This window comes from Dreissena polymorpha, chromosome 1, assembly GCF_020536995.1.
Source record: "Dreissena polymorpha isolate Duluth1 chromosome 1, UMN_Dpol_1.0, whole genome shotgun sequence".
Taxonomy (NCBI): domain Eukaryota; kingdom Metazoa; phylum Mollusca; class Bivalvia; order Myida; family Dreissenidae; genus Dreissena; species Dreissena polymorpha.
Window position 1 is genome coordinate 143,865,370 of NC_068355.1, and position 12,018 is coordinate 143,877,387.

Here is a 12,018-nt window from a genome sequence, read left to right on the forward strand (position 1 = left end):
ACAATATGTCAATCCAGAGAGGAGGGACCGAGCCTGGGTGTTATTTGCGCCTTGTTTTGGAAAAATGAGGCTTAATGCATGTGTATAGTGTCATACAAGATTAGCCTGTGCAGTGCTGTGCATGTTTTGACCAACTTTCATGATGATTGGGCAAAAATTGTGACTTCTAGAGTGTTTACAAGGTTTCTCTATAGCCAAATAAGGAAAACTGCCCCCCCTCCCCGGCAGCCATGTTATTCAACTGACCGGAACCATTTTCAAATTCAACTCTCATATCAAGGAAACAAATGTTCTGACCAAATTTCATGACAATTGGGTCAAAAATGTGACTTCTAGAGTGTTCACATGTTTTCACTATATACATATAGAGAAAAATGCCCCGCCCACTGGCGGCCATGTTTTTTCACCGATCTGGACCATTTTTGAACTCGTCCCAGATATCAATAAAACCAATGTTTTGACCAACTTTCATGATGATTGGGCACAAATTGTGACTTCTAGAGTGTTTACAAGGTTTCTCTATAGCCAAATAAGGAAAACTGCCCAACTTCTGACCAAATTTGGTGAAGATCGGATGAAAACTTCTTGAATTAGAGAGCGGACACTTAATACGGACCGACAGACAGACCGACCGACAAGTTCACTCCTATATACCCCCCTAAACTTCGTTTGTGGGGGTATACATTTTTTTTATTTTTTTTGAGGGGGGGGGGGGAGGTTGGGGTGGGGGGGAGGGATTCTGGGTAGGGGTGTGGGGTATTGTTTGGGTGGAATCCATTGTGGTATTCCCGTAAGTGTTGTTTTGTCAAAGTAAGAATAAAATGTGATCATAAGACTTATTAATTTCTGACTATAAATCACACGACCCGAGAAAGCGCAAGAGATTTTGCATTACATGTGGACAATTTCCGAGAGTGCGTCACATCAGGGGGGGGGTTTGCATGGCGAGAGTATGAAGAACAGTTTCGTCTGCGCCAGGCCTTGCACCTATGTCTTGGGCGTCTATCAATAATGAGCTTTGGTGGCGATGCGTGCAGGGGACGTCAAAAGCTTATTACTCGTGTCACTTTTATAACGAGGGACACTGCACGTGGCCCTTCTGTCCGTTTACACACGCATGTTCAGAATGCGGATCTCAACATCCGGTCATTACCTGTCCTTTGCGACCCCACCCTATGAGCGTCACGGGGGCGCCTCGTTTTCAAAGGGGACGGTGATTGCATCGATTTTGGTCACGGCCCCAATGGCGCAGGAGCAATTGTGGCACCCCAAATAGGTTCTAAACCCAACGCTATTTTTCCTTGTAACCATGACCTACTTAATCTCGCAACATCGCCGGTGAATATCAAAATACTACGTGAATATTTAGCATCGTACAATTCTAAAGATTAAAATGACCCTTTAAATGGTTTTACAAATGGGTTTTCAATGCATTATAACCGCCCCAGAGTCACTAGATTTAGTAAAAACTTAAAGTCTGCAATCGCGAATGCAGACATAATTCAAGATAAGCTAAATAAGGAGATTTTGGCGGGAAGGATGGCGGGGCCTTTCAGCGAACAACCTTTTCCTAATTTCATGGTTTCCCCGATTGGCTAGGTGCCAAAAAAGACACCAGGCGATTTAATGATGATTCACCACCTCTCTTTTCCAGAGGGTTACTCGGTTTATGACTTCATTGATAAAAAATACTCCTCAGCTCAGCATACAAATTTTGATGAGGCGGTTCACATGGTTCAAGATTGAGGGCGACACTGTAAACTTTTCAAAATGGATCTTAAGAATGCATTTCGCCTTCTTCCAGTTTGGCGTGAAGATTTCGAAATACTTGGCATACAGTTTAATGGCATGTATTATGTAGAAAAAGCATTACCATTTGGAGCTTCAGTCAGTTGCAAAACATTTGAACAGTTTTCATCATTCCTTGAAATCTGCGTTAAGAGTAAAATGTAGTGGTGAGTTGATTAATCAGATCGTCGAAGAATTGCTGCTGACGTGACGATGACGATGAAAATTTAGAGTCGACGAAAAGTTGACTTTTTTTTTACGGCATGGTTCATTCGATATATATTTATTTTTTTTGCAAAAATTTTAATCTTTAAAAATATACTTTAAGCACTCCGCCCCTAGCATATTCAGCTCCATTTTTTGACAATAACAATAGTGCAGTGTAACCACAACAGTAAGGTTCAATATTTCAGCGTACATAAATAACAACTTTCAATGTTTTCAATGAGCTACAAGTACAAGTACAACGAACGCAGACAGCAAAATTAATTCCAAATCATGGAGGATTTACACATTACAAATGCAATTCCTAACGGCAATAAGTTAGTTTTCAATCCTTAATGTCAATGAGTTGTATCAAAAACAACGGTAGTGGATCCAGTGTGGCTGAAATGTTACATGTTTTTTCAGGTAAATTTTCCATAATTTTGCGACCTGTCAAATTGTGTTCCTGCATCATGTAATGTCTATGTCTAGGAATCATCTTTCGTCATATACTTAGTTTAAATGCTATTGTTTCTGTTCAACAATAAGTTGTATAGAACAGAAATTTTCCTATTTTTCAAAACTTCATTCTTAATAAAATAAAATAGCAAAAAACTGTAAATTTGTAATTCGAAAGTGAAATTCAAGCTTTTCTTGCTGAATAATATAAAGTTTATTAATAAAATTGTCATAAATTAGTTAAATTCATATTGGCTTTGTTATTGAGCCTCAGGCCAATTCGGCTGTTTTCAGCTCAATAACAAAGCCAATATGAATTCAACAAATTACATGTAATAACATTATAAAACAACCCCTTTAAACCATTCAGCGATCGTAATACGGATGTGTATAGCGGCTATAGCCAATTCATTCAAGATGTCGGTCAGAGAAGAATTTGTTCCCTTTCCTTGTCAAGAAACTATTATCATTATAAGGTCCATATTTAAGTAGACATTTTCATATTCTTCTGATAATGATCATACAAGTTGTTCTTTTGAAATAAAATTACTTTTTAAAGGTCTGTTTTTATTTAATAATCTGTATTACTCTTCACTCTGTACAAAATTTGTTGTAGTTATTGGGGTTTAACGCCTTTTTCACACAGTACGTAACATTGCAGCCACAATATTTCAAACACAAAGCAAGATTTTTAAGCATGTATTCATTATTAAATCACAATATACATAAGGAATAGTCATAATAAAGTTCTTTTTGATAAAATATAGTAATATAATGTTAATATCAACAAAAACATTGGTTAAATATTAAAAAATTATTTTTTTGTTAAAAAAGCTGATTAATTGCTGATTATGGCCTCTGATTAATCGACTCCATTTTGTGGATTTTGGGGATTACAATCACTAGTGGTAAAATGTCATCGGGCAGGCTTCTACACTATTTAGACGATTTTCTCGGAGGCGATAAATCTGAACTAGGTTGCCACAAATTGATGGATTCGTTTATCAATTGCATGCACGAGCTAAACGTGCCGTTAGCCACAGAGAAAACACAGGGGCCCACGGAAATAATAGTGTTTTAAGGCTTAGAATTAGATTCGGCGGAATTAGTGGTCCGCATTCCTACAATAAAAATCGTTGAGATACAAGAAAAAATTACCTCCATTGTGCAGAAACAAAAAATTAATCTGAAGCAAATGCAATCGTTAATAGGGTCCCTTAACTTTGTGTGCAGGGCGATCTCAGTCGGCCGTCCGTTTTGTAGGAGATTAATTAACACCACCTGTGGCATATCAAAAGCATACCACCGCATACGTATAACACGTGCTGTTAGGCAAGACCTCGAAATGTGGTTGACATTTTTGCGTAATTACGACGGCGTGTCGGTTTTCCACGACCGATACTGGATATCCAATGTTGACACTGAAGTTTACAGATAGTGCTGGTGGGTCGGGTTTTGGTTTTGGGATTTATTTTAAAGGTCACTGGTGTAACGCTAGCTGGCCGGATTTATGGCGGCAAAAGGGCGTATCTAGTGACATAACTGTTCTCGAATTATTCCCATTGTAGTTGCTCTGTTTGTCTGGAGCGAGGATTTAAAAAATCAAAAGATATTGTCTCATTGGGACAATGAAGCTGTGGTTTATATCTTAAACAAGTTGACGTCCAAGCGCGATATGGTCATGGATCTAGTTCGAACCCTCACTTTAAGATGCTTGGAAATAAATGTTACTGTTAGTGCCAGCCAAGTACCAGGATCTCGGAACATATTGTGCGATGCATTATCTCGGTTTCAGATAAACAAATTTCGAGAGCTGGCTCCGGAAGCAGATCCCATGCCGACACCGTTTCCAGACCAACTGTGGAACGTCTTGAACGTACAGCAAAGGCGTTATTATGTCGGTAAATTAGTGGCGTTCGTATCATACCGCTTGTAGCCTGTTCAACAATTTTCGATCTGCATATAGTCTAAGCAGCAACTGGCCAGTGGATCAACAACATGTAGTTCTCTTTGTAGCCTATTGTTTCGAAAGTTTATCACCTAAATCTATCAAGAGCTACATTTCAGGCTTGTCCTATATTCATAAAAATATGGGATGGTACAATATCAGTAACATTTTGTAGTAAAAAAATGCTTGAAGGCTGTACTCGGTCGCAAACCACGGTCGATACGCGGGCGCCTATCACACGAAAACTGCTGGCGGTTATTGTCTCGCAGTTAGCTAAGGTGTGTTATAATGACTTTGAACACGCTCTATTCAATGCCATGTTTATGCTGGCATATTTCGGTCTATTCCGGGTCAGTGAACTGGTCTCAACCGCAAAAAGAAGTTGTCAGTTACAATTCGCCTATATAAGTATTACGGGGGATAAACACGCCGTAATTATCACACTTGGAAAATATAAAACAAATCAACGCGGTACTCCGGTTACACTCAGGATCCCACAGGAGCCTGAGTCTGCATTGTGTCCCGTCCGGTCGCTAATTAACTATCTTGAAGTTCGACCCAAAAGCATCGGTCCGTGTTTTTGCCACCTCGATGGTCGCCCAGTCACTAGCAACCAATTTGTATCGGTTTTATCAAAGTGTCTGTTGTCCGGCAAGTTAAATAATCATCATATTAAAACTCAAAGTTTCAGGATAGGTAGAGCTACTGACTCCGAGGGAATCCCGCCAGCCACCATCAGGCTGATGGGGCGATGGTCAAAGGGGGCGTATACCGCGTATATTCAATAGATTTCAAGAGCATTATTTCAAAGCAAGTTTTTTAATTTATTTTTTTAGATATTTGGGTTCTCATGGGATTCGATCCCGTACTGGGCCGGCATTCGCACCATTCAGACAGGCAAACGTACTCTTAGCACCCCTGCAGCAAAACAAATCGGTTGGTGGGGCATGCGCAGGATGTCATGGGCCTAGTCCCGGACTTAAATAGAATCTAACGTGCTTTTGAATAAAACACCATACATTATTTTCATCAATTTAGGGGGCAATGACCTTCGCAATATATCTTCCAACAAATTACGAAACATAATTAAACGTGAACTTAATTACATTCGGGTTGCTCTTTTCTATTCCCTCTTGGTTTGGATTGACCATCTCCCTCGATTGAATTTTTAGCGACACCGGCGAGTCAGAGCGGTGGATTGACCGGAAAAGAAAGTGCATCAATCGTTGGGGCCGTCTGCACGCGGCAAAATTTGCGAAATTTGAATTGGTGTCGGTACCGGTCGATTCTGATACGCCAGGTTTCTTCCGCAGTGTTGGCGTCCATCTATCGGACGTTGGACTCGAACTATACCTCGATTGTACTTGCGACGTCATCTTGAAGTATTCATAATGGGCTTATCCAGAATTTATGGGGGATAAATTTGTAAAATTTATTGTGGCGGAAAATTCTGTTTGCCAAGGTCGGATGGGCATGCCGACTTATTTTAAAACATATATCTCTTAAAGCTAACCTTAACAACATTGACTTAACACATTTGCTCAGATGGATTCTGCGTTACTTGTAACATTAGCGTTTTCTTTCGGGTAAATGCCTACTTATTCTAAAACATATATCTCTTAAGGCTAACCTTAAAGGGGCCTTTTCACAGATTTTGGCATTTTTTAACTTATTCATTAAATGCTTTATATCGATAAATGTAAACATTGGATCGTAAAAGCTCCAGTAAAAAATCAAGAATAAGATTAAAAAAAGGAAAAGAATATTGCCCGGACCAGGTTTCGAACCAATGACCCCTGGAGTCCTGCCAGAGTCCTGAAGTAAAAACGCTTTAGCCTACTGAGCTATTCCGCCGAGTACATATACATGAAGTATTCTATACCTTATATAAGCAATCTTCGTAGTTTCACAAAATTTAACGACAAAAACAGAACTCTCCAAATTATTCAATCGTTTCGCGTTGCAACGCTTTATAATTTTTAGGTTTTAAAATCGTCAAAAGATGCATATAATGGCTATATTAGACCATGGTAAATGTTCAGTATTACTGTTTCCTCACAAATATCATAACTAAAACGAAAATTTGCGAATCTGAAACAACTTTTTTCAATTTTGTCAATTTACCAAAGCGTGAAAAGATCCCTTTAAAGACAATGACTTAACACATTTGCATGAATGGACTCTGCGCTACTGTGTATCATCAGCGGGTCCTTTCGGGTATGTCAAAGAAATTATAGCCTTAAGTTTATAACATAGTAGCAATACTGTAGGGCAAAAACTTTGGTTGAAGGTCCGTTTTTAAAAGTGTGTAACCGTTGGTCCGAGTTATAGTGTGTAAAAAGTGTGAAATCGCTGGTGTAACGATAGTTATAAAGTGTTAAAAGTGTGAAATCGCTGGTGTAGCAATAAATAGTATTATGGACCGAGTTTAAAAGTGTGTGAATGTCTGACCTAACAAGTGTGAAATCGCTGGTGGAGCGATTAGTGGTATTATTGTGATGGTCCGAGTTATAAGTGTTTTAAAAGTGTGAAATCGCTGGTGGAGCGATTAGTGGTATAAATGTCCGAATTTAAAGTGTCTAATCGCTGTCCAGTTATAAAGTGTGTAAATGTCCGACTCCAAAAAAGTGTAAAATCGCTGGTGGAGCGATAAGTGGTATCGTGTGTTAAAGTGTCTGTCAAGCGATTGGTAGAACTAGGTTTAGCCCAGTCAGGTGTATGGTTTTCCTAGTTTGTCGCTCCTGAAACATTTTTTAATTGGGCATCGGTGTTGCTGCTAATGGCGTAACTTCAAATAAGTAATTTAACGGGTGCTCATCCACCTCCAGTAGACATAATTTTTCAAGACAATCCGTGTCACGTATGACAGCCAACCTTGGTACTGTGGTTACCACTGGCTGTCTTTTTAGTACCGCTGCGGCCATTCAATTCCACACTTTAATTACTTTTTATACTAAATAGATATGTTGTTGTATACTTTATAATATGTTGTTTTATATTCACGTAATCAGTATTGGAAAGCAAATTATGTTGACAAAGTATTATTAATCCAGTTAACTAAATAATGTGTTGTTATTTAATTGTTGCAGTTGTAAAATAAATAAAGAAGTTATGGCAATTTAAGCAAAATGTTTAATTATCTAAGTGTAAAAGGGGCCATAATTATGTCAAAATGCTTGATACAGTGGTCTGCTCTTGTTTATAGGTTGGGGTCATGTTGGTAAACAAGTATGCAACATATACAAGGGCCACATTGGCCCTGAATCGCTCACCTGAACAAATTTAATAGCCTTAGGCCCAATGGTAATTGACAAGAAACAAATTTTCTTGAACAAATTTTTAGGGGAGCCTTTAAGGATCATCCTTGTAAAAAAAATTGAAAATCCGACGAGCCGTTTCTGACGAGAAGATTTTTTAAGGTTTTGACCATATATGGGCATGGCGGCCAGCTGGGTTATGTGACCAAATTTTTTTTAACAATATTTTTTTCCCGTGACGTAAGGATGCTCCACATGAAATTTGGTTGAAATTGGCTCAATGGTTTAGGAGGAAAATATGATCTGCTCAGGTACGCTAAAAAGTGGACTTAAACATTGAGATAAAAGGAATTTTTGCTTGTTTTGAAGAGATTCCTCTTTTTTCTCAAAATTGACAAGATATCATCCACAACCCATGTTCGCATAAGGAAAAGGGTAACTTGGAAAAAAATGGTATCCATTTAACCCTTAACCAATCAACATATTTTGGACTGAGCCATTTCCCACAATGATCCAACCCTACCAAAGCAATTTCCTAAGCAATAATCACCTCCCATTTTAAAAATGGTATCCATTTAACCCTTTACCAATCAACATATTTTGGACTGAACAATTTCTCAATTTCCCACAATGATTCAACCCTACCAGAGCAATTTCCTAAGCAATAATCACCTCCCATTTTAAAGGAAAAATAATTTCTCATCAACAAAACTACAGCATTAATTGATTTCTGGTAGTTAACCCTTTTCCAAATTGAAAGAGGTTGCAGACGACAAATTAAATTATAATGGAATAAGAAGAAACTGATTTAATAGGGTAGGAAGCATTGTGATGAAAGGAGAAAATGCTAATTTCAGCAATTTCTCCTTTTATTTCAATGATTTCCACAGTCACAAACATTTGCAGAAAGAATTAACTGTTCTGGGTTAAGGGTTTATGTGGTCTGCAGCAAAGCCATCAGAAGAGAATCGTGTAAGAGAAACCTGGCCTGTAGCCAGCAAATCCTTTACTCTAATAGCACTATTAATTGGAAAAAAGAGTACACTATAATTATTTCTAAATCTGCCATCTCAATGAGATAATTCTGGACTTAATGGTCCGATGTTGCTCATTTTCGACAGGGCTCGAGTTTTCATTGATATGAAGACACTGTGCAAGTTTGAAAAGAATTGGATGAAAAATTTGGACTTTATTGCATAAACACCATTTTCTCAATTCAAGGGGAGGTAATTCTGTACTTCATGGACCAATAATGCTCATTTTTTGTAGGGTTCGTGTCCTCATTGATATAAAGACACTGTGCAAATTTGGAAAGGATCGGACAAAAAATGTGGAAGATTTTTGAAAGTTTTCACAAAATAGGCAAAAACGAATAAACATGCAAAGTTCAATGAGCTCCTGCGGCCATGTTTTTTGACGAATCAAATTTCTTTGAACAACTTTTTCAGGGGAGCCTTTAAAGGTCATCCCTGTGAAATTTTTTGAAAATCTGATGAGCGGTTTCTGACAAGAAGATTTTTTAAGGTTTTTACCATATATGGTCATGGCGGCCATCTTGGTTATGTGATCAAATTTTTTTTAACAATTCTTTTGTCCCATGACCTAGGGATGCTCCACATGAAATTTAGTTGAAATTGGCTCAATGGTTTAGTAGAAGAAGATGTTTACAAATTGTTTACAGACAGACAGACAGACGGACGGATGGCCGGACACCGGACGGTGAGTGATCACAATAGCTCACCCCGAGCTATCGCTCAGGTGAGCTAAAAAGCAATATGTCAAAGGATATAGGAAATATTTGGGGTAGTACGCAAACTTTAACATAGATTTATCAATAATATGCATAAAATCTAATTATAAAAGAGGCAATAATTATGACAAAATGCTTGATAGAGTTGTCTGCTCTTGTTTATAGGTTGGGGTCATGTTGGTTAACAAGTATGCAAAATATGAAAGCAATATGTCAAGGGACAAAGAAAATATTTGGGGTAGTACGAAAACTTTAACATTTGCACACTAATGCAGACGCTTACGCTAATGCAGATGCTCACGCCAGGGTGAGTAGGATAGCTCCACTATATATATTTCATATATAATAGTTGAGCTAATAAAAATGTGTGGTTGTCTGCATCGTCGAGTTCGAAAGAAAGTATTATACCTAAATATATGAGCAATACATCAATGAAAAGTAGAATTCGCACTGTGCACAGTGCGCCAAGACATTGTAACGTGTTCAGCTAAAACGGAGAAAATACAAAAAAACATACCTTTGATTGACGTTTTGTCCGCAAAATAGCCGTGGTCGTTCGCATTTGTGGTCACATGACAGTTTTTGTTCCCGCACATTGGAGCAGCAAAGGCACATATTTTCAGCACAATTTCCCCTTAAATTACTTTTTGCATAATACCTCCATCAGCAGAAACCAATGTTTCTATTTTTGTAATAGTGACCATGCATTGAACTGATGAGTCCCACATTCAATCCAGAACTAGATTTTTATTCAAGTTTACTATATCTTAAGTTTCACCCCGATCACTTTATGCAATCCTAGGTAATTGAACAGAAACCCTTTGAAAGCAAACAACATTATTTGTCATATTCTCTATAATTTAATGGCCAAATGCAGTAGTGCATCAGATGATCTTGCTGGTTATCAAACTGGGCCAAGGGGATATGTCCATAAACAGAATCACTACCAGTAAGTTAGATGAGTTAAAGTGCAATTTTTTTTTTTTATCTATTTTTTTTTATTTCATGGGCAAAAATTCTTAAATGCTTAAAGCGATCTTACTAGTTACTTTAACGAAGCGAAGATTTTATGCCATAATCACATTGAAATAATTTCGTGGATATTGTTTTCTTTGATTCTGCTGTTTTCCTGGAAGCCCCGCCAACCTGTCCCCTTACAGGTTATTCAAGAATACATCCCATTTTTAAAACGGTTGTAAAACAATCACTAGTAATCATACCTCTGCCAGTAACACGGTATGTTCTAGAACCATTGGGTCAATACTCTTCCTGTCTCCATCCTCCAGCAGAAGGACACAAGGGTATTTCTGCATAAGCTCTTAAAATACAAAACCACAAAGGAACTTGAAACAAGAGGGCCATGGTGGTCCTGTGTCACTCCCCTGAGTAGTACTAACGTTAAGCAAGGGTTGTTCACATTGTTTTGTGAAAAGGGTTTGTTGTTTCGGCAGATATATACATATATGCATTATAAACAGATTGTGTGTGTGTGTTTTTTTTTTAAATAGACATTTGTTACCAGTTGCAACAAATCTATATTTTGGATAAAAGTAATATGAGTAATATGATTTAATTATGAGCATCAGCACAAGAAAATGGAAGTACATTTTTCCACAAATTGTTGTCCAGCTTTGAGATCATGAGATGAGCATCTCAGCATCTGTGGATGTTATAGGGGATGACTAGTTACTACATGATATTATTGGGACAAAAGCTCTGACGAAGTCTCATGAAGATTTGAGAATAAATGTGACTTTTAGAGTGTTAATAAGCTTTTTATTCAATTTGACCTAGAGACCTAGTTTTTGACCTCACTTGACCCAATTTCGAACTCGATCAAGATATCATTGGAACAAATTTTCTGACCAAGTTTCATCAGATCAGACAAAAAATGTGACCTCTAGAGTGTTAACAAGGAAAAATGTTGACAAAGGACAAAAGGTGATCCCAAAAGCTCACCATGAGCACAACCGCTCAGGTTGGCTAAAACGGCTCCGACCCTAAAAATTTCATAATCTCCGGTCTTAATTGAAAATATTCACCGATGAAAATGCTTGTACTGTTGAGCTGATACCTGTTGGTTGAATATTTATTATGATGAATCTAAGACATGTTTGTATTTGCAAGGTCAGAATGTTACACACAAGTTGTTTTTTTAAATAGAATCAAGAGCTAATGTACAGGTGCGCCTCCTTTAAGTTGAAAGCAATCTTTGAAAGCAATAGTTTGGAATAAACCAGATGAAAACAGCGAGTACAATCAGATAAGCTTATTTTTTTAGATAATTATAGTGCAAGAACCAAACAATTCCTGAAAACATCTGATAAACTTGGCCTAACAAGCTCTCCATTACCATGTGAACATACAAATGCCAAAAAGTGGTAACAGCCTTACTTAAAGCACAGATTGGGGGGGGGGGGGTGAATCGCCATACAAACAAGCAAATTTGTTGAATTGATATCCCCCGCCAATATGCTTCTGGACACAAGTGTTATATTTGACACTCAAAATGGCATTTTTTTAAGATACAAAGGGCCATAACTCCGTTATTAACAGATGGTGTACAATGCAATTTGGTGTGCATCATCCTCTTATCCATATATATACTCATA

General features: G+C 37.8%; 1 protein-coding gene across 1 annotated transcript in view; it reads right to left on the bottom strand.

Annotated features, from left to right (window-relative positions):
• The window catches only part of LOC127853742 (N-alpha-acetyltransferase 25, NatB auxiliary subunit-like), a 96,417-nt gene that overhangs the window by 28,117 nt on the left and 56,282 nt on the right, over window positions 1-12,018 (bottom strand). The window contains exon 23 of the mRNA XM_052388489.1: window positions 10,627-10,724. Within this exon, the coding sequence (XP_052244449.1) occupies window positions 10,627-10,724 (98 nt within the window). The remainder of the gene's footprint in view (window positions 1-10,626; window positions 10,725-12,018) is intronic.